Source organism: Oncorhynchus keta, chromosome 28 (assembly GCF_023373465.1).
Source record: "Oncorhynchus keta strain PuntledgeMale-10-30-2019 chromosome 28, Oket_V2, whole genome shotgun sequence".
Taxonomy (NCBI): Eukaryota; Metazoa; Chordata; class Actinopteri; order Salmoniformes; family Salmonidae; genus Oncorhynchus; species Oncorhynchus keta.
In genome coordinates, this window is record NC_068448.1 from 32,109,053 (window position 1) to 32,132,822 (window position 23,770).

Below are 23,770 nucleotides of genomic sequence, written 5' to 3' on the forward strand. Positions count from 1 at the left end.
GATGGGAGCCAGGCCTGTGGAAAAGTAACACAATAAAATAAAAAAGACTGGAAATAACAGAGAGAGAGTCTCACAAATGTTCTGAAGATTCATGCAATCATAAACCAACCTGACCCTGACACACACACAGTGTAAATACACACAGACACACATTGGTGAGTAAAAGGTCAAACTGGATTTCGGCCATTGGGTCTGTGCTGTAGGCTGTGAACCATAACCTGCACTCCTTAATGAAAGGCTAATCAGGAAGGAAACGGAGGCAGGGGAAAAGAGAGGCAGAGGAAAAGAGCGGCAGGGTGTGCTAGAGCCAAGGAGTCACGTTGGAGGAGAGGGAGAGGAAAAGAGAGGCAGGGTGTGCTAGAGCCAAGGAGTCACGTTGGAGGAGAGGGAGAGGAAAAGAGAGGCAGGGTGTGCTAGAGCCAAGGAGTCACGTTGGAGGAGAGGGAGAGGAAAAGAGAGGCAGGGTGTGCTAGAGCCAAGGAGTCACGTTGGAGGAGAGGGAGAGGAAAAGAGCGGCAGGGTGTGCTAGAGCCAAGGAGTCACGTTGGAGGAGAGGGAGAGGAAAAGAGAGGCAGGGGAAAAGAGAGGCAGGGTGTGCTAGAGCCAAGGAGTCACGTTGGAGGAGAGGGAGAGGAAGAATGAGGAGGAGAGAGAAGCAAAGAGAGGGAAAGGGCAAAGGAAGGGAAACAGAGATAGAACTGGAGAGTGGGAGAGGGGTCACAGCAAATAGTTTCATTTGTGTTTCTCCCATCACCGCTGTTGTGAGGCTTGGTTAACGGAGAGCAATTAGTAACTGGTACACTCTACTAACGGAACCAACCCACTCGCACATCCTTCTAGTAGCCTACTTGGTACCACTTCAAACAGAGTAGAAGTGGCACAAGCTGCTCTACAGAACAGTGGATAAGGTACCCACCCAACCTAGCCTTCCACTCCAAGCCCTTAAGGAAGTAAGTGAAGGAAGGGGCCTCACACCAGAGGGACACAGGGACAGTGGTCTACACACATATAGCACAAGCAGCCCACTGTGCTCCATGTCACATACTCTAAAGCCCTGCTAGAAACACCATGGAGACTGAGAGTAAAAATAGTGACTGTTTCCTGTCCCCCACCTCTCAGTGTTCGACATAGAGTACAGGCAGTGCTATACTGGTCCACAGTAGTCAATCACTCAGAAATAGACCTGAAATGGGGCTTTTGTTTGCAGTGATGTGGGCTCTGTATTAACAATGAAGAAGGAGAATTGCTCAGCTGGTGTCTTCAAATCCATTCTCCAAATCTAATTTTCTACCCCTCTCAATGTACACCCTCCCACTCTTTCTCTCACTCTTTCTCTCCGGCTCCCAATCTTCCTCTGACCCCTTCCCTCCCTCCCTCCCCACCCTCCTTTCCTTTCCTCTCTTCTCTTTCTCGTTCCTCCCTTTGTTGACGTGCCAGGGTACAGCCTGCACTGTTATTATACCCATACAAACAGCTGTGGGCCTGTGGCTGGTCTGGGTCCGGTCCAGGCAGAGTAAAGTAGGCTACTACAGAGAACAGAGGGTGATTTAGTGTGATGGAGGCCATGGACCTCTGGGCTTTGAAGGCCCTTCAGAACAGAGCTACCAGGACTCACTGTAATGACGCACTGTGGCTTCCAGGATCGTCGGCCCCATCTCTCTCCCCCATATCTCACCCTCTCACTACTGCTTCCTTTTATGATCCACTCATGATCTCTCCCTCTTCCACTCCCCCCTCTCTTTCTCGGTCTCTGAACAGACCTGTTATTAATAGTAGTAACCAAGATTAGGCCTCTAATAATACGGATGATATGGATTCTGTATGAGTTCATACCACTGACAGCTGCATGCTGGGGGTATGTCATGTAACCGAAGGCAGGGGGCACAAATAGACGACAAATCTGTTTTAACACTGCTTCTCATAAAATCAAAGGTTCACTATTTAAACATGGATATAATTGCAACCTCTATGAATGCAATCTCAATTCTCACCATTCTCCGACTGCCACCATGACTTCTTGCGGTGTGGTTTGAACGTGGTGATGACGTTCTCAATGCGGTGACTGATGGTGTTGTAGACAGGATCATATGGGCGGCGAGAGTCACACTGGAAACATTTCTTCTCATCCTACAGGGGTCAGAGGTGACACAGGTCAGAGGTCGAACAGAAGCTCAGGACAGAGAGAGGTAGGGGGAGTGAGAGGATGTTGGAGACCCACACACACACACACACACCTGTAAGTGACTGACGATGCAGTAGGGGTCTTTCTTCCTGGAGCCGCATGTAGATGATGCTTTCAGGCTCTTCTCACGGCCCACCAACAGGTCTCCTGTTGCCGGGTAACAGCTGCCATGGGTACAGCCGTGGGCGTGGTCTGGCTCCCGGGCAGTGGCATATGCCAGGGCTGGAGAAGCGAGGAAGGAGAGGAGGTTAAGGACAGGAAACAACATCACAGCAGGGGGATGTTATTGCAGTCACTTAGAGTGAAGAAAGAAAGACAATGGTTTCGCTAGATGGATCACTCCTCTGTCTTAGAAAACAAATCACTCTCTGTCTTTCTACGACATTACCACAAACTCTAATCAGTACAGGAAAAGGACATCAAGAGAGGAAGTAAGCCTACGTTTAATCCTGAGACTAAAGCTGAGCCCAACTAAAGCTGCTGCTAGCCCACCTGCAGCTCAACAGTCAATGTTTAAATAATAGGAGTAACAATGTTGAAAAAACACTTAAAGAGATTATCTTTTGGGGGAATATGTTAGCAGTGCCTCTCTCTCCTGAAGTCCAAAACGGTTGACCTGACATGGGGCCCTACAGCCGCTAAATCTGGAAGCGAACACAAAGGTCAACTAGGAGGTCAACGAGGTCAGGTTCTGACAGCACACCAGGAAAGTATGTGTGTATGTGTGTGTGTGTGAGCATGTGAGCTTGTGTGTGTCTTTTTGTGTTAGTTTGTGTGGGTGTGTCTGTGCATGCATTTTCATGTCCGTGTGACTCAATGGATGAACTGTGTGTGGGGTGTTTGAAAATAGCCCAACAGTCGTCAAGCAGTCCAGTCAACATCCTGAAATATATTCCTAGTGAAGCGCCAGTGGGACGGGGAGACACTCAGTCTAAAGAGCAGGGCCAGGTCTGTCTGTCTGTCTGTCTGTCTGTCTGTCTGTCTGTCTGTCTGTCTGTCTGTCTGTCTGTCTGTCTGTCTACAACAGGTACTTCTAAGGCACTCTATGGACACAAGAACCAAAAACATGCAACACAAACAGAAATAAATCCATACACAATGGATCAACATTCCGTATTCTGCTGCATATTACGATTTTAGGACAGCTTTGGATTGTGAGTGTCCTAGGAAAAGTCCTGAGGAGATTTCACAGAGACGATCAACAAAAACATGACACTCTCTCGAGGAAACCTGTGTTTGCCTGGCATACAGACAAGTCTCACACTGGTACCACTGCCAGGCACTGACACACACACACACACACACACACACACACACACACACACACACACACACACACACACACACACACACACACACACACACACACACACACACACACACACACACACACACACACACACACACACCACAGTGATACACTTGGCATTCAGTCAACACATAATAATGACTGTACCTTTGAACATGTCTTGGTCATATGTTTCCTATGTCAACAGTGCATTTGTGTACACAGACAATGATGGGAATATACACTTTTCTTTGAGTAAGGATATCACCTCAACACGGAGGACATGTTATCTGAATGCTGTAGTAGTGTTATCTCAGTTCCCTTTCCTGTTGCCAGGAAACTTCTGTGGTAAATCAAGCTAGGCCTGTGTAATTATGCTGTAACCCCAAAAATCTGCCCTCAACAATTACTTAGCCAATTAACAATAGAAGAACAGAGATAAGCAAGGCTTTAAAAAAATAAAAAATAAAAACCAAACTAAATGGCCTGAGACATAGCTGCGCAGGAAACCTTTCCTTATTTTTCTGAAAAGGCCATAGTCTTCAGCCATGAGGGGTATATAGAGAGGAGGGGAGAGAGAGAGAAGAAAGAGTGAGATGTGAAAAGAAAAAGGAAGAGAGAGGGGGGGAGAAGGAGAGGGAGAGAGATGGGGGGGAGAGAGAGCGAAAGATGGAGAGAAAGCCGATGAGTAAATACAAAGCCTCTGTAGTGACATAGCAACATGATATCTATTTTGGTCGTTGGCACACACTCAAAGGTGTGTGTATAAAGAGAGAGCTGAGATGGAAGGGGGGGAGCAGAGAGGGCTGATGTATAATTTCAGGGCCTCTCCTAAACTCTTTTATCTTGTCTCTGTCTTGTCTGTCTCTGTTGGAGAGCTTTCACAGACATCCTATACCCCTGTCTCAGTCCCTGGACAGAGGCTGAGGGAGTTGACATCACAGTCCCTCCAGAACACAATAAGATTGGCTCACCAGGTTATATATAGTTATCACATCAGTCAACTGAAAGTATTTATTTAATTTCAGTATTTATTAAGGGTGAGAGTTTTTTGATCAAAGCACAACGTGTAAGAAGAGAACCTGTAAGCCTATTTGATGATTAACCACCCTCTTTCTGTCAAGTAAGTCATATGGAAATTGGTTTGAACAAATTAAATTCCCACTTGATGCTTTAATAACGAGCATATTTGGAATGTTTGATTTCAACCAGAGAGGATGGAAAGGGATGGTTGACTAAGCAGCAGTGTGTCCATCTCATCTCAGCAGCTCTCTCTTACTCTCTGCCATTCTCTCCTCTTACCCATACATGGACAGGCAGTGAGGAATGCAGGCTGATCAGCTGAGAGGGGGGCGTACCTCCGAGCTAATAAAGCCTAGCCTAGCCACAGACCAGGATAGGTTTTTATTTGCTTAGACACAGAACATGAGTTGTATTAGCCTAGCCACATACCAGCAGAGGTTGTATTAGCCTAGCCACAGACCAGGATAGGTTGTATTAGACTAGCAACATACCAGGAGAGGTTGTATTAGCCTAGCCACAGACCAGGAGAGGTTGTATTAGCCTAGCCACAGACCAGGAGAGGTTGTATTAGCCTAGCCACATACCAGCAGAGATTGTATTAGCCTAGCCACAGACCAGGAGAGGTTGTATTAGCCTAGCCACATACCAGCAGAGATTGTATTAGCCTAGCCACAGACCAGGATAGGTTGTATTAGCCTAGCAACATACCAGGAGAGGTTTTATTAGCCTAGCAACATACCAGGAGAGGTTTATTAGCCTAGCCACAAACCAGGAGAGGTTGTATTAGCCTAGCCACAGACCAGGAGAGGTTGTATTAGCCTAGCAACAGACAAGGAGAGGTTGTATTAGCCTAGCCACCGACCAGGAGAGGTTGTATTAGCCTAGCCACAGACCAGGAGAGGTTGTATTAGCCTAGCCACAGACCAGGAGAGGTTGTATTAGCCTAGCAACAGACAAGGAGAGGTTGCATTAGCCTAGCCACAGACCAGGAGAGGTTGTATTAGCCTAGCCACATACCAGGAGATTGCACAAGTGAGCTTAGCCACAAACAATACATTCTGCTGTACAAGTCAACTGTTGAACGTAATGCTAACAAGAAGAAACATCCTCCCCTTTTGAGCAGAAATAAGGAGATCAAATGCATTAAATGTGCTCTAAACTGACCATCGTTATAAATCTCAGTCAACATGCTGTTCCATCTTGAGTGATTCTCTCCTCTTCCCTGGGCTATGACTGGAACTCCACTGCACTATGCACTACTAATGTGGTTTATTATGTGTATAATAATAGTTATTTCCATCTCTTCCCAAAACAAGTGTAATGAGTTTGGATTGGACAGCTCCCAGCATCCTCTCTGTTCTGCATTCAGCCAAGGCTAATCTCCCTGTAATGGCCTGGACCACTACACAAAGAGAGAGGGATTTTCTCTTACCCCCTCTCTCCCTCACTGCCTCTCTCTCACAATTCTCTTCCTCAATCTCTCGATTATTCATTCAATCTCCCTCTCCCTTTTTTTCGCCCATTGTCTCGCTCTCTCATCTTCTCTCTGTTTTCTGTCTTTCTCTCTCTCTCTGTCTGTCAGTGTGGTATGTACTGTACTATAAGCATCTATGTGAAGCCCCACTGCCTGTCCTGGCACACTCTGGAGATATGGGATTAACACCACTGTCAGCTTTGTTACACTGCTGTGTCTGTCAGCTTTGTTACACTCCTGTGTCTGTCAGCTTCGTTCCACTGCTGTGCCTGTCAGCTTTGTTACACGGCTGTGCCTGTCAGCTTTGTTACACTCCTGTGTCTGTCAGCTTCGTTCCACGGCTGTGCCTGTCAACGTTGTTACACGGCTGTGCCTGTCAACGTTGTTACACGGCTGTGCCTGTCAACGTTGTTACACGGCTGTGCCTGTCAACGTTGTTACACAGCTGTGCCTGTCAGCTTTGTTACACGGCTGTGCCTGTCAGCTTTGTTACACAGCTGTGCCTGTCAGCTTTGTTACACGGCTGTGCCTGTCAACGTTGTTACACGGCTGTGCCTGTCAACGTTGTTACACGGCTGTGCCTGTCAGCTTTGTTACACGGCTGTGCCTGTCAGCTTTGTTACACGGCTGTGCCTGTCAGCTTTGTTACACGGCTGTGCCTGTCAACGTTGTTACACGGCTGTGCCCGTCAACGTTGTTACACGGCTGTGCCTGTCAGCTTTGTTACACGGCTGTGCCTGTCAACGTTGTTACACGGCTGTGCCCGTCAACGTTGTTACACGGCTGTGCCTGTCAGCTTTGTTACACGGCTGTGCCTGTCAGCTTTGTTACACAGCTGTGCCTGTCAACGTTGTTACACGGCTGTGCCTGTCAACGTTGTTACACGGCTGTGCCCGTCAGCTTTGTTACACGGCTGTGCCTGTCAGCTTTGTTACACGGCTGTGCCTGTCAGCTTTGTTACACAGCTGTGCCTGTCAACGTTGTTACACGGCTGTGCCTGTCAACGTTGTTACACGGCTGTGCCTGTCAGCTTTGTTACACGGCTGTGCCTGTCAGCTTTGTTACACAGCTGTGCCTGTCAACGTTGTTACACAGCTGTGCCTTTCAACGTTGTTACACGGCTGTGCCTGTCAACGTTGTTACACAGCTGTGCCTTTCAACGTTGTTACACGGCTGTGCCTGTCAACGTTGTTACACGGCTGTGCCTGTCAACGCTGTTACACGGCTGTGCCTGTCAGCTTTGTTACACAGCTGTGCCTGTCAGCTTTGTTACACAGCTGTGCCTGTCAACGATGTTACACAGCTGTCTGCCACCGAGTCACTTTCTTCTGTTTCTTCTACATTTCCTCAACTTTCAATAAAGATTTTTGCCACTTTGTTTTCCTAGGAAGGCTTAGCTGGAGGATTGTAAAAAATTAGACCCCCAGTCATTGTCCCCATAGTGAGAGGAACAGGGACTTGATATGTCACTGCTTTGTGTTAGGAAAGAGACAGGAGGGATGGCGATGTGACATCAAGACAACACATTCCAATCTGACTGGGTGACAGAGACGAGAAAGAGTCTGCTCTCAGCATCTTCCTAGGAGTAAACACTGGAACCAATCATGAAGACAAACACACTTGCATTCAGTACACAAATACACAGACACTCATAGAAGATTAAAGGGAGATTTTTACCGCCAAAAAAAGAGAGCTTTGGAGATGATGCTACTGTACATCTAGAACACTTGCTTTTAGGATAGTTGATGGCAGCATTTTGAGCTGTTGGAGCACCTTGCATGGGACGTGAGGGAACAGAATCAGAATAGCACTGCAGACAGATAAACGTCCCTGCACGGCATACAGTACCTGACCTGACTGTGAGTGTGTGTTTGAGAACACAGATAAGTATAGAACTGGCCCAGAGCAAACTAGCCTCCACAGGGAAGGAGAAAGTCAACAGACTTTTATTTTTAAACCCTCCTGCTAATTAGTTTACATTCGGTCTATCCTCCTTTCTTTCCCTCCTCTCTCTGGTCTCTTCTAATGATCCGTCTACTCCCACATCCAGAGAAGGGTGACTCTCTACTCCTTCTTCTCCTCCCTTCCAGCATGGAATTCTGGATACAACAGGTCTAGACCTTACAGTGAAATGCTTACTTACAAGCCCTTAACCAACAATGCAGTTTTAAGAAATAACCTAAAAAAAAGGCAAGAGATAAGAACAACAAATAATTAAAGAGCAGCAGTAAATAACAATAGCGGGTCTATGTACAGGGGGTACCGGTATAGAGTCAATGTGCAGGGGCACTGGTGTCAAGGTAATTGAGGTAATATGTACAGGTCCTTCTGTGGCTCAGTTGGTAGAGCATGGCGCTTGTAACGCCAGGGTAGTGGGTTCGATTCCCGGGACCACCCATACGTAGAATGTATGCACACATGACTGTAAGTCGCTTTGGATAAAAGCGTCAGCTAAATGGCATATATTATTATTATTATTATGTACATGTAGGGAGAGTTATTAAAGTGAATATGCATAGATAATAACAGAGAAGCAACTGTGTAGAATGAGGGGGGCAATGCAAATAGTCTGGATAGCCACTTGATTAGCTGTTCAGGACTTATGGCTTGAGGGTAGAAGCCTCTTGGACCAAGACTTGGTGCTCCGGAACCGCTTGCCGTGCGGGAGCAAAGAGAACAGTCTATGACTAGGGTGGCTGGGCCTTCCTCTGACACTGCCTGGTAAAGAGATCCTGGGTGGCAGGAAGCTTGGCCACAGTGATGTACTGGGCCGTATGCACTATCCTCTGTAGTGCCTTGCGGTCTGAGGCTGAGCAGTCGCCATACCAGGCGGTGATGCAACCCGTCAGGATACTCTCGATGGTGCAGCTGTAAAACCTTTTTAGGATGAGGACCCATGCCAAATCTTTTCAGTCTCCTGAGGGGGAATAGGTTTTGTCATGCCCTCTTCATGACTGTCTTGGTGTGCTTGGACCATGTTAGTTTGTTGGTGATGTGGATGCCAAGGAACTTGAAGCTCTCAAACTACTCCACTACAATCCCCTCAATGAGAATGGGAGCGTGCTTGGTCCTCCTTTTCCTGTAGTCCACAATCATCTCCTTTGTCTTGATCACGTTGAGGGAGAGGTTGATATCCTTGAACCACACGGTCAGGTGACACATAGGCTGTGTCATCGTTGTCGGTGATCAGGCCTACCAATGTTGTGTCATCAGCAAACTTAATGATGGTGTTGGAGTCGTGCCTGGCCGTGCAGTCAGGGAGTACAGGAGGGAACTGAGCACGCACCCCTGAGGGGCCCCCGTGTTGAGAATCAGCATGGCGGATGTGTTGTTACCTACCCTTACCGCCTGGGGGCGCATCAGGAAGTCCAGGATCCAGTTGCAGAGGGAGGCGTTTAGTCCCAGCGTCTTTAGCTTAGTGATGAGCTTTGAGGGAACTATGGTGTTGAACGCTGAGCTGTCGTCAATGAACAGCCTTCTCACATAGGTGTTCCTTTTGTCCAGGTGTGAAAGGGCAGTGTGGAGTGCAATAGAGATTGCATCATCTATCAGGACTATCGGGATCTAGCTATCAGGACAGAAGGCAAAGGCAGATTAGCCAAACGTTGCCTGATCCTAACAAGGCACCCTGATCTTTTTCCACTAAATCTCAGTTTCCTTCTCCAGCAAATGACGGGGATCTGGGCCTGGTCGGGTGTCTGTAGTATATCCCTCCCATCCGACTCAATGAAGAAAAACTTTTTGTCCAATTTGAGATGAGTGATCGCAGTTCTGATGTCCAGAAGCTCTTTCCGTCATCAGAGATGGTAGCAGCAACAACATTATGTACAGAATAAGTTACAAACAATGCAGAAAAACAAACAAAATAGCATAGTTGGTTAAAACCTGTTGGGGCTAGGGGGCAGCATATTCACTTTTGGATGAAAGGCGTGCCCAGAGTAAACTGCCTCCTACTCTTTCCCAGATGGGAATATATGCATATTATTATTACTGGTGGATAGAAAACACTCTGAAGTTTCTAAAACTGTTTGAATTATGTCTGTGAGTATAACAGAACTCATATGGCAGACAAAAACCTGAGAAGAAATCCAAACAGGAAGTGAGACCTCGATTTTGAAAACAGTGCCATTTGAAGTCCAGCTTAGATATGGATGAGCATGCACTTCCTAGGGCTTCCACAAGATGTCACAGACTTTAGATTCTGGTTGTATGATTCTACTATAAAGGAGGGGCTCATAATAGCTCTTTGAGTGGGTGGTCTGGCAGAAAGCCTCGGTCTCATTGCGCATGGTCACGAGAAAGTGTTCTTCCGATTTGATTTGATTTGATTGATTTCCGTTCCAATGCGTTTCTTCAGACAATGAAATTCTTCGGTTGGAACCTTATTGCTGATTAATGTTTAAAACATCCTAAATATGGATTGCATACATCATTTGACTTGTTTCTACGACCTGTTTCGGAACTTTTTGAGTTTTTGTCTGGAGGAATTGCTTGTGCTTTTTGAGGATTGAATGCTGGGCTGAACAAGCTAACAACAAGTGGCTAAATGAACAAGTGGCTAAATGATGGGCTTTATGGAACAAATCAGTCATTTATTGTCGAACTGGGATTCTTGGAACTGCCTTCTGATGAAGATATTCAAAGGTAAGTGAATATTTATAGTGTTATTGTAGCTTCTGTTGACACCAAAATGGCGGCTATTTCTTTGGGTTCTGAGTGCCGTTCTCAGATTATTCTTTTTCCGTAAAGTTTTTTTGAAATCTTACACAGCGGATGCATAGAGGATAGGTTTATCTTTAATTCTGTGAATAACACTTGCATCTTTTATCAATGTTTATTGTGAGTATTTCTGCAAAATCACTGGATGTTTTGGAATCAAAACATTACTGCATGTAACGCGCCAATGTAAACTAAGATTTTATATATATATATACAGTATATATATATATATATATATATATATATATATATATATATATATATATATATATGCATATTATCGAACAAAACACACAATACATGTATAACATGATGTCCTATGAGTGTCATCTGATGGAGATAATCAAAGGTTAGTGATTCATTTTATCTATATTTCTGCTTTTGTGACTCTATCCTTGGCTGTAAAAAATGTCTGTGTGTTTTTGAATTTGGTGGTGATCTAACATAAATATATGTGGTGTTTTCGCTGTAAAACATTTTAACACGATGGGTAGATTAACAAGATGTTTATCTTTCATTTGCTGTATTGGACTTGTTAATGTGTGAAAGTTAAATATTTCGAAATAATATTTTTTGAATTTCCCGCGCCACCTTTTCAGCTGAATGGGAGGGGGTGTTCCCTTTAGGGGACTCCTTGCCATAACAAGTTTAAGAGCCGATAAGACGGCAGCCATCACCTCCAGCGCCGTCATCTCACTGCAGATCGTGATTCCCCAGGGGAGGGGAGAGGTGTCACAGGCAGGCAGGCAGATTGGCTGAGCGGGGATGGAAAGCAGAACTCCCGAGTGGCCCACGTTGCCACGGTGCTGCGCTGAAAGAGCCTGCCTCATTACTTACCCAGCCGTAAGAATAACTACGCCTGCCACTGAGAAGCATCTGCTCCTACTGGGTGTAAAACACTGGTACTTCCACCTCGGGAAAAAGCCGAGGACCACCAGACAGGTGAGCATGAGAGACCAATGCTGGATACACAGCTGTTGCCCATGGTCTGGCTGCCCCGGTTCCATTCCCAGAACCTGACATAACATAAAGCCCCATGTCTCTGACACCAGTTCCCCGTGTCCTATGACTGCCCCAGACCCATGCCATACCTCTTATCCCCTATGGTACTCCCAGGTCCCAGACCAACTCCCAGGCACCAGCCCTAACTCTAAGGCGTAGTCAGACACATGTGCAGCAGATGTTGGGTGCAGCCAGCCAGTCAAGTGGCTGTAAGTTTGATTTAAATACTGATTACTGCGCTTGGTTTGCCTCCTCACCAGCTGGAGTGACGAACGGAGATTCAGTCAACTTCTCCATTGGATCTAGGGACCGAGCAGATGTGGACATGAGCTAATTACACTCACATAAATGTGTTTCTACTTAGAAAGTACATAGGGGATTTGTCATTTTGTTATACTCCAGTCTCCTGATACATTTTATCAGGGAGACAATCAAAGACTTTTGTGTAAATCTGTCTGGTATTTAAATCGATTTCCTGTACAATCTTTGAATAACTATGGGATTAGATAAAGTCTGTTCTGTGTGTGTGTGTGTGTGTGTGTGTGTGTGTGTGTGTGTGTGTGTGTGTGTGTGTGTGTGTGTGTGTGTGTGTGTGTGTGTGTGTGTGTGTGTGTGTGTGTGTGTGTGTGTGTGTGTGTGTGTGTGTACTGTACATCTGAGCCTGAACATAACTCTGTTCATATGTGTGACGGTAGGAAGCCATTTCTCTTTCTTTGAACCAAGATGAACAGCTGGCCCTTCCTATGCCTTGGAATGCGGCGGGTAGCCTAGTGGTTAGAGCGTTGGACTAGTAACCGAAAGGTTTCAAGATTGAATCCCCGAGCTGACAAGGTAAACATCTGTGGTTCTGCCTCTGAACAACTGTTCCGAGGCCGAAATTGAAAATAAGAATTTGTTCCTAACTAACTTTCCTAGTTAAATAAAGATTAAATAAAAAAAACAGAGGAATGACCTGGGTAAGGCAGGTGTCTGACATCCAGAATGCCAGACCATTCCTGCCATTTCTGTCCAGGTAATCCCACAGTGAGATGAGAAATGGAGCAGGGAAGACCTAAGAGATCTCACTTCCAGACGACTGGAACATACAGTGACTTCGGAAGGTATTCAGACCCCTTGACTTTTTCCACATTTTGTTATGTTACAGCCTTATTCTAAAATGGACAAACAAATATATACACTACCGTTCAAAAGTTTGGGGTCACTTAGAAATGTCCTTGTTTTTTAAAAATAAATGCCATTTTTTTTGTCCATTAAATTAACATCAAATTGATCAGAAATACAGTGTAGACATTAAAGTTGTTTATGACTATTGTAGCTGGAAATGGCAGATTTTTTATGGAATATCTACATAGGTCGTACAGAGGCCCATTATTAGCAACCATCACTCCTGTGTTCCAAAGGCATGTTATGTTAGCTAATCCAAGTTTATAATTTTAAAAGGTTAATTGATCATTAGAAAACCATTTTGCAATTATGTTAGCACAGATAAAAACTTAAAGAAATTAAAGAAGCAATAAAACTGGCCTTCTTTAGACAATAAAACTGGCCTTCTTTAGACTGTATGCACACATTGTAAGATAAAATCATATATTATTATTTATATTTGGTACATAAGCATTGGGTTCGATTACAGGCTCAAAATGGCCAGAAACAAAGAACTTTCTTCTGAAACTCGTCAGTCTATTCCTGTTCTGAGAAATTAACGCTATTCCATGTGAGAAATTGCAAAGAAACTGAAGATCTCGTACAACGCTGTGTACTACTCCCTTCACAGAACAGCGCAAACTGGCTCTGACCAGAATAGAAAGAGGAGTGGGGGGAAAGACACCTCACAAGTCCTCAACTGGCAGCTTATTTAAAAAGTATCTGCAAAACACCAGTCTCAATGTCAACAGTGTCATGATGTGCCCTTGGGGGGAGGATCATAGCCCCCCCCTCTCTTTCTCTACAGTTTACGACAGTTGTAAATACTCTGCTTCTGGGTCTGTAGTATTGAGAATGGAATGTGTGACTGTGGGACACAGAGCAATCTACACACAATACCCCATAGTGACAAAGCGAAAACAGGTTTTTAGAAAGTACTAAGATCCTTTCCTATGTGACTAGAAATTGAGCTCAGGTGCATCCTGTTTCCATTGATCATCCTTGAGATGTTTCTCCAACTTGATTGGAGTCCACCTGTGGTAAATTCAATTGATTGGACATGATTTGGAAAGGCACACACCTGTCTATATAAGGTCCCACAATTGACAGTACATGTCAGATCAAAAACCAAGCCGTGAGGTCAAAGGAATTGTCCATAGAGCTCCGAGGCAGGACTGTGTCGAAGCACAGATCTGTGAAGGGTACAAAAAGCTTTGAAGGTCCCCAAGAACACAGTGGCCTCCATCATTCTTAAATTAAAGAAGTTTGGAACCACCAAGACTGAGAAACTTCCAAACATCTCTGCAGCACTCCACCAATCAGGCCTTTATGGTAGAGTGGCCAGACGGAAGCCAATCCTCAGTAAAAGGCACACGACAGCCCGCTTGGAGTTTACCAAAAGGCACCTAAAGAATCTCAGACAATGAGAAACAAGATTATCTGGTTTGATGAAACCAAGATTGAAATCTTTGGCCTTTATGCCAAGCATCACTTTGGAGGAAACCTGGCAACATCTCTATGGTGAAGCATGGTTGTGGCAGCATCATGTTGTGGGGATGTTTTTCAGTGGCAGGGACTGGGAGACTAGTCAGGATCAAGGCAAAGATGAAAGGAGCAAAGTGCAAAGAAATCCTTGATGGAAACCTGCTCCAGAGCGCTCAGGACCTCAGACTGAAGGTTCACCTTCCAACATGGCAACGACCCTAAGTACACAGCCAAGAAAACACAGGAGTGGATTCGGAACAAGTCTCTGAATGTCTTTGAGTGGCCCAGCCAGAGCCTGTACTTAAACCCGATCGAGCATCTCTGGATAGACCTGAAAATATCTGTGCAGCAATGCTCCCCATCCAACCTGACATAGCTTGAGAGGATCTGCAGAGAAGAATTGGAGAAACTCCCCAAATACAGGTGTGTCAAGCTTGTAGCGTCATACCCAAGAAGACTCGAGGCTGTAATCGCTGACAAAGGTGCTTCAACAAAATACTGAATAAAGGGTCTGAATACATACGTAAATGTGATATCTCAGTTTTTCATTTTGTATAAATTAGCAAACATTTCTAAAATACAGTTTCGTCATTTAATCAATTTTATAATAAGGCTGTAACCAAACAAAAGGTGGAAAAAGTCAAGGGGTCTGAATACTTTCAGAAGACACTGCACCTTTAGCCAATAGGGGAAGACATTCACCTTCTAGCCCCCTGTTCACAATTTCACATCAACAAAATCCACATGTAATGCCAAAGTAAGCAAGCCAACTCAGCACTCCCTATGGGGGTATCTTGAAATCAGTCAATTACAGGTGAGCACTGACCTGTCTTTTTATGACCACACATAAAGCTCATCTGGGTTTAAAAGTGAGTAGTTTTACGAGGCAACCGTCTGTCCCTATGATTATAACTGGGGCAGTGGAGACTGGAGACTGTGCAGGGAGGGAGGGCGGTGTTAGAGGGACATTGGTTGACAGACCATCCTCCTCAGGCACCATGCAATGAACTTCATGGCCACTCTTAAAGTGGCAATCAGCAGAATATATATAATGTGTGTGTGTATATATATATCAAAAAAATAAAGGGAACACTAAAATAACACATCCTAGATCTGAATGAATGGAATATTCTTATTAAATACTTTTTTCTTTACATAGTTGAATGTGCTGACAACAAAATGACACAAAAATTATCAATGGAAATCAAATTTATCAACCCATGAAGGTCTGGATTTGGAGTGACACAAAATTAAAGTGGAAAACCACACTACAGGCTGATCCAACTTTGATGTAATGTCCTTAAAACAAGTCAAAATGAGGCTCAGTAGTGTGTGTGGCCTCCACGTGCCTGTATGACCTCCCTACAACGCCTGGGCATGCTCCTGATGAGGTGGCGGATGGTCTCCTGAGGGATCTCCTCCCAGACCTGGATCAAAGCATCCGCCAACTCATGGACAGTCTGTTGTGCAACGTGGCATGTTGGTGGATGGAGCGAGACATGATGTCCCAGATGTGATAAATTAGATTCAGGGCTGGGGAACGGGCGGGCCAGTCCATAGCATCAATGCCTTCCTCTTGCAGGAACTGCTGACACACTCCAGCCACAAGAGGTTTAGCATTGTCTTGAACCCAGGGCCAACCGCACCAGCATATGGTCTCACAAGGGGTCTGAGGATCTCATCTTGGTACCTAATGGAAGTCAGGCTACCTCTGGCGAGCACATGGAGGGCTGTGCGGCCCCCCAAAGAAATGCCACCCCACACCATGACTGACCCACCGCCAAATGAATGTATGCACACATGACTGTAAGTCGCTTTGGATAAAAGCGTCTGCTAAATGGCATATATTATTATATTATAAACCGGTCATGCTGGAGGATGTTGCAGGCAGCAGAACGTTCTCCACGGTGTCTCCAGACTCTGTCACGTCTGTCACATGTGCTCAGTGTGAACCTGCTTTCATCCGTGAAGAGCACAGGGCACCAGTGGCGAATTTGGCAATCTTGGTGTTCTCTGGCAAATGGCAAACGTCCTGCACGGTGTTGGGCTGTAAGCACAACCCCCACCTGTAGACGTCGGGCCCTCATACCACCCGCATGGAGTCTGTTTCTGACCGTTTGAGCAGACACATGCACATTTGTGGCCTGCTGGAGGTCATTTTGCAGGGCTCTGGCAGTGCTCCTCCTGCTCCTCCTTGCACAAAGGCGGAGGTAGCAGTCCTGCTGCTGGGTTGTTGCCCTCCTACGGCCTCCTCCACGTCTCCTGATGTACTGGCCTGTCTCCTGGTAGCGCCTCCATGCTCTGGACACTACGCTGACAGACACAGCAAACCTTCTTGCCACAGCTCGCATTGATGTGTCATCCTGGATGAGCTGCACTACCTAAGCCACTTGTGTGGGTTGTAGACTCCGTCTCATGCTACCACTAGAGTGAAAGCACCGGCAGCAATCAAAAGTGACCAAAACATCAGCCAGGAAGCATAGGAACTGAGAAGTGGTCTGTGGTTACCACCTGCAGAACCACTCCTTTATTGGGGGTGTCTTGCTAATTTCCTATAATTTCCACCTATTTTCTATTCCTTTTGCACAACAGCATGTGAAATTTATTGTCAATCAGTGTTGCTTCCTAAGTGGACAGTTTGATTTCACAGAAGTGTGATTGACTTGGAGTTACATTGTGTTGTTTAAGTGTTTCCTTTATTTTTTTGAGCAGTGTATATATATATATATATATATCCTAGATATATATATATATATACAGTTGAAGTCGGACGTTTACATACACTTAGGTTGGAGTCATTAACCTCTTCAACCTATGGGGGCGCTATTTCATTATTGGATAAAAAAAAAACGTGCCCGTTTTAAGAGCAATATTTTGTCACAAAAAGATGCTCGACTATGCATATAATTGACAGATTTGGAAAGAAAACACTCTGATGTTTCCAAAACTGCAAAGATATTATCTGTGAGTGCCCCAGAACTGATGCTACAGGCGAAACCAAGATGAAACTTCAAACAGGAAATTAGCAGGATTTTTGAGGCTCTGTTTTCCAATGTCTCCTTATATGGCTGTGAATGCGCCAGGAATGAGCCTGCCCTTTCTATCGTTTCCCCAAGGTGTCTGCAGCATTGTGACGTATTTGTAGGCAATATAATTGGAAGATTGGCCATAAGAGACTACATTTACCAGGTGTCCGCCCGGTGTCCTTTGTTGAAATTGCTGCGTAATCTACACGCAGTCATCCAGTGATTGAGAGGAGAGAGGAGACTTCCACAAACGATATATCATGAAGAGATATGTGAAAAACACATTACATTTACATTACATTTAAGTCATTTAGCAGACGCTCTTATCCAGAGCGACTTACAAATTGGTGCATTCACCTTATGACATCCAGTGGAACAGCCACTTTACAATAGTGCATCTAAATATTTTAAGGGGGGGGTGGGGTGAGAAGGATTACTTTATCCTATCCTAGGTATTCCTTAAAGAGGTCGGGTTTCAGGTGTCTCCGGAAGGTGGTGATTGACTCCGCTATCCTGGCGTCGTGGGAGAGTTTGTTCCACCATTGAGGGGCCAGAGCAGCGAACAGTTTTGACTGGGCTGAGCGGGAACTGTACTTCCTCAGTGGTAGGGAGGCGAGCAGGCCAGAGGTGGATGAACGCAGTGCCCTTGTTTGGGTGTAGGGCCTGATCAGAGCCATCAAACACCTTGAGGATTGATTCTAAACAACGTTTACCATGTTTCAGTCGATATTATGGAGTTAATTTGGAAAAAGTTTGGTGTTTTGATGACTGAATTTTCGTTTTTTTTTTGGTAGCCAAACACGACGCAGAAAACGGAGCGATTTCTCCTGCACAAATAATCTTTCAGGAAAAACTGAACATTTGCTATCTAACTGAGAGTCTCCTCATTGAAAACATCCGAAGTTCTTCAAAGGTAAATTATTTTATTTGAATGCTTTTCTGTTTTTTGTGAAAATGTTGCCTGCTGAATGCTAATGCTAAATGCTACGCTAAATGCTACGCTAGCTATCAATACTGTTACACAAATGCTTGTTTTGCTATGGTTGAGAAGCATATTTTTGAAAATCTGGGATGACAGTGTTGTTAACAAAAGGCTAAGCTTGAGAGCTAGCATATTGATTTAATTTCATTTGAGATTTTCATGAATAGTTAACGTTGTGTTATGCTAATGAGCTTGCGGATAGATTTACACAATCCTGGATACAGGTTTTTTTCGTAGCTAAACGTGACGCAGAAAACGGAGCGATTTGTCCTGCACAAATAATCTTTCAGGAAAAACTGAACATTTGCTATCTAACTGAGAGTCTCCTCATTGAAAACATCCAAAGTTCTTCAAAGGTAAATTATTTTATTTGAATGCTTTTCTGGTTTTTGTGAAAATGTTGCCTGCTGAATGCTAATGCTAAATGCTACGCTAAATGCTACGCTAGCTATCAATACTGTTACACAAATGCTTGTTTTGCTATGGTTGAGAAGCATATTTTGAAAATCTGAGATGGCAGTGTTGTTAACAAAAGGCTAAGCTTGAGAGCTAGCATATTGATTTCATTTCATTTGCGATTTTCATGAATAGTTAACGTTGCGTAATGGTAATGAGCTTGAGGCTGTATTGACGATCCCGGATCCGGGATGGCTCGTCGCAACAGGTTAAAACTTGTTTTTCAACCAATCCACAAATGTTTTGTTAACAAACTATAGTTTTGGCAAGTCGCACAAGTGATTTTCCAACAATTGTTTACAGACAGATTATTTCACTTATAATTCACTGTATCACAATTCCAGTGGGTCTATTTCAGCCCCACCCATTGCTGACAGGTGTATAAAATCGAGCACACAGCCATGCAATCTCCATAGACAAAGATTTTCAGTAGAATGACCTTACTAAAGAGCTCAGTGACTTACAACATGGCACCGTCATAGGATGCCACCTTTCCAACAAGTCAGTTCATCAAATGTCTGCCCTGCTAGAGCTGCCCCGGTCAACTGTAAGTGGTGTTGAACTGGAAACGTCTAGGAGCAACAACAGCTTAGCCGTGAAGTGGTAGGCTACACAAACTCAGAAAATGGAACTGCCGGGTTCTGAAGTGCATAGCGCATAAAAATTGTCTGTCCTCGGTTGCAAACACTACCGAGTTCCAAACTGCACCTTGAAGCAACGTCAGCACAAGAACTGTTCGTCGGGAGCTTTATAAAATGGGTTTCCATGGCCAAGTAGCAGCACACAAATCTAAGATCACCATGCGCAATGCCAAGCGTCGGTTGGAGTGGTGTAAAGCCTTTGGACTCTGGAACAGTGGAAACGAGTTCTCTGGAGTGATGAATCACGCTTCACCATCTGGCAGTCAGACAGATGAATCTGGGTTTGGCAGATGCCTGGACAACGCCACCTGCCCCAATGCATAGTGCCAACTGTAAAGTTTGGTTCGGGCTAGGCCCCTTAGTTCCAGTGAAGGGAAAACTTAATGCTACTGCACACAATCACATTCCATGTGATTCTGTGTTTCCAACTTTGTGGCAACAGTTTGGGGAAGGCCCTTTCCTGTTTCAGCATGACAATGCCCCGTGCACAAAGCGAAGTCCATACAGAAATGATTTGTCGAGATCGGTGTGGAAGAACTTAACTGGCCTGCAAAGGGCACTTACCTTAACCCCATCGGACACCTTTGGATGATTTGGAACGCCGACTGCGAGCCAGGCCAAAAGTGCCCAACATCAGTGCCCGACCTCATTAATGCTCTTGTGGCTGAATGGAAGCAAGTCCCTGCAGCAATGTTCCAACTTCTAGTGGAAAGCCTTCCCAGAAGAGTGGAGGCTGTTATTGAAGCAAAGAGGGGACCAACTCCATATTAATGCCCATGATTTTGTAATAAGATGTTAAACAAGCAGGTGTCCACATACTTTTGTTAGTGTGTGTGTGTATATATAAATAATGATTTTAGTAAAAAAAAAAAATAAAGTTTATATATTTAATTTATTAATATTACAAGTTTTTTTTCTGCATTGTTTTGAAGGACTGGTAAGTAAGCATTTCACTGCATTTCACCTGTTAACGAAGCAGGTGACAATTAAAATTAGAATGTTTATTTTAAACACAAACAAAGTGTCCTCACCACCCATTTCTGTAAAAAGCTGAGGGATGGAGCTGGAGAAATACAACCGCTCAAATGTATAGTCAGAGGTATGGATGCAAGGATTGAGCATCCACGATATCAACATTATAGTTTTAACCATGTTCTGAGGCTATATTGTGTTTGTTTATATGTACTATATATTACTTTGTTTACAAATATTGGAGTAAAACAACCTTATATTTTGGGTTCTGACAGGTTACAACAGTAGAACTAAACTCATGAGGCATTTATAGGTTATATTCTTCAAGAATCAATGGGTACATATCTTACATTTCTAAGTTCAAAAATGGATATACCAACTGCAGATTGCTTTAAATACAGGTGCGTAAGTAACTGCCTGTGAGTGTTTTTCAACAAGACGCACGACATTATGCAAAGAGCTTGGCTGTAGATATATACAGCAGTGAGATGAAGAGGCAGAAGCTGGACAGGCCTGGAGGGGCCACACAGTCCAGGCTTTCTCCTCCCCTCCCCAGGGGCCTTGTCTGTTCTGTTTCTTAGAGTAAGGTCAGAAGAGAAAGCAGCCCATCAGAGTACGTAGAGGAAGTGCTTCTTTCCTAGAAAAATGATATTTGCAGAGTAGAGAAACAGCTAATGGGAACACCGTGGGCACTGTGGTTAAAGCTTGAGAAACACACATGATCTTATCAGGTTTCACATGCAAGACGGGGCTATGGCCAACGGAGAGAGTAAGGGCAAGGTAGAACATATAGAAATACTAACCTTCAAACATACACCCACTGTTTCAAGTGACAACTGGTAGGAAGCAATCCTAACTTTTACGTGTCGCATTGTGTTTACACTCTTAACTTCAAGTGCACTCACGTTGTACATCTACAAGTCTCTGCTAGGTAAATCCCCGCCTTATCTCAGCTCACTGGTCACCATAGCAGCACCCACTCGTAGCACGCGCTCCAGCAGGTATATCTCACTGGTCACCCCCAAAGCCAATTCCTCCTTTGGTCGTCTTTCCTTCCAGTTCTCTGCTGCCCATGACTGGAACGAATTGCAAAAATCTCTGAAGCTGGAGACTCACATCTCCCTCACTAGCTTTAAGCACCAGCTGTCAGAGCTTCAACACCTGCATTGCTTGCTGTTTGGGGTTTTAGGCTGGGTTTCTGTACAGCACTTTGAGATATCAGCTGATGTACGAAGGGGTATATAAATAAATTTGATTTTGATTTGATTTACAGATCACTGCACCTGTACTTAGCCTATCTGTAAACAGCCCATCTATCTACCTCATCCCCATACTGGTATTTATTTATTTATTTTCCTCCTTTTCACCCCAGTATCTCTACCTACACATTAATCTTCTGCCGATCTACCATTCCAGTGTTTAATTGCTATATTGTAATTACTTCGCCACCATGGCCTATTTATTTCCTTAACTTACCTCATTTGCACTTACTGTATATAGACTTTTTGTTTTCTTTTGTTCTACTGTATTATTGACTGTATGTTTTGTTTATTCCATGTGTAACTCTGTGTTGTTGTATGTGTCTAATTGCTACGCTTTATCTTGGCCAGGTCGCAGTTGCAAATGAGAACTTGTTCTCAACTAAAAGAAGGATTTTTAAGCCTTGAAACAATTGAGACATGGATTGTGTATGTGTGCCATTCAGAGCGTGAATGGGCAAGACAAAATATTTAAGTGCAACGCTACTGGGTTTTTCACGCTCAACAGTTTCCCATGTGTATCAAGAATGGTCCACCACCCAAAGGACATTCAGCCAACTTGACACAACTGTGGGAAGCATTTGAGTCAGCATGGGCCAGCATCCCTGTGGAACGCTTTTGGCACCTTGTAGAGTCCATGCCTCAACGAATTGAAGCTGTTCTGAGGGAAAAGGGGATGCAACTCAATATTAAGGAAGGTGTTCCTAATGTTTTGTACACTCAGTGTATATGAACTACACTGGGGTCAGATTAAACATGTGGATACCAACAATGCCAGTCTCCTCCTCCTCCTTTCACAAAGAAAAGTCCCTGCCCACGGGAGGGAAACCTAACCACCCCTCTCTCTCTCTCTTCCTCTTGCTCTCTCTCTTCCTCTCTCTCTCCCTCTGGTTGTGGCAGTTGGCTTTTACTGGCCCATTGTTCTGGAATCCACCAAGTTCCGGAGTCTCTGCTCACAGAGGGGCTCAGGATCACACAGCTCCCGGCCCTGGGCGCCAGACCGTGCCTGTCGCTCACCTGCCTGCCCGTCCTCACTCACACACACACGTCTATGGAGAGCAGCGATAGCACACACAAAAAAACACACACCAGTGCTCCAGGAGATTCAGTTATATAGTTTAAGCAAAGCTTCTGTCCTTTTTCATGTGAGCCTAATCACTCATCACCAGCGTACAGCCTTTCAGAGGAAGATTTTTTTTTTTTTTGTAAACAGTTTGTTCAGCCTTTTTGCAACCTTATTTTTCTTCTCTCCTTTCTCTCGACAGTAACGAACGTCCCTGTTCAGGCTCTTTCTTAACACTGCTGCTGATAACTTTTGACAACTCACTAAATTAGGGGCTCACATGTAAAATCACCTGCTAGTCTTTTCACAATGTTTGGGTGGAGACTACAGTGATACAAATGACTCAATGATTATAACCACCATTTCACCACCTGTCATTCACTGGCTGTCAATCAGCAGTGGTCCCACCCACCCATAAGACCTCCAGTTAAATTTAGAGAGTGAGACAGGAGCCTCAGCTGCCAGCAATGACCAATAGAAAATAGACCCCCCTTTAAAATCTCCAGCCCTCATCATATAGCATCTTCAGAGGAGGAGAAGAAAAGAGGAGACAAGTGAAAGGGAGAGGAGGAGCAAGAGAAGAGCTAAGCCTTGTTGTCTGTGATCAGCCCGGCCCTTTTACCCACTCATGTAGAGCAATTAACCTAGGCTGGCCCATGACCTGAGGGGATGGAAATGAACCCTGACCTCCAGGAGGTCACTCTGTATCTCTATGATGACAGGCTGCTGGGTAGACAACACTCATAGAATCCTCTAACAAAGACCTGTCCTCAGCTGAAGGTTTAAATAAAGCTTCAACATGTTAGGAAGAGCAACAAAAAACTGCATAACCCCTATAGCAAACATGAATCAGCTGATATATGGGCCTATAGATTAAAAACTGTACACAGCCAAATCAATCAGGTACCATTATGATGTGATCTAAATGCGAGGGAATCTATTTTTCTGAGAACTTTGTTGTGCCCTATTTACCTCCAATCCCACCCAATCACCCCTCATAAACACACACACACACACACACACACACACACACACACACACACACACACACACAC

General features: G+C 44.6%; 1 protein-coding gene across 2 annotated transcripts in view; it reads right to left on the bottom strand.

Annotated features, from left to right (window-relative positions):
* The window catches only part of lamb2 (laminin, beta 2 (laminin S)), a 47,124-nt gene that overhangs the window by 21,059 nt on the left and 2,295 nt on the right, over positions 1 to 23,770 (bottom strand). For both annotated transcript variants that reach the window (XM_035740739.2, XM_035740738.2), the window contains exons 3-4: positions 2,235 to 2,404; positions 1,992 to 2,127 (exon numbers count right to left, since the gene is read on the bottom strand). In XM_035740739.2, coding sequence (XP_035596632.1) covers positions 1,992 to 2,127; positions 2,235 to 2,404 — 306 coding nt within the window. The remainder of the gene's footprint in view (positions 1 to 1,991; positions 2,128 to 2,234; positions 2,405 to 23,770) is intronic.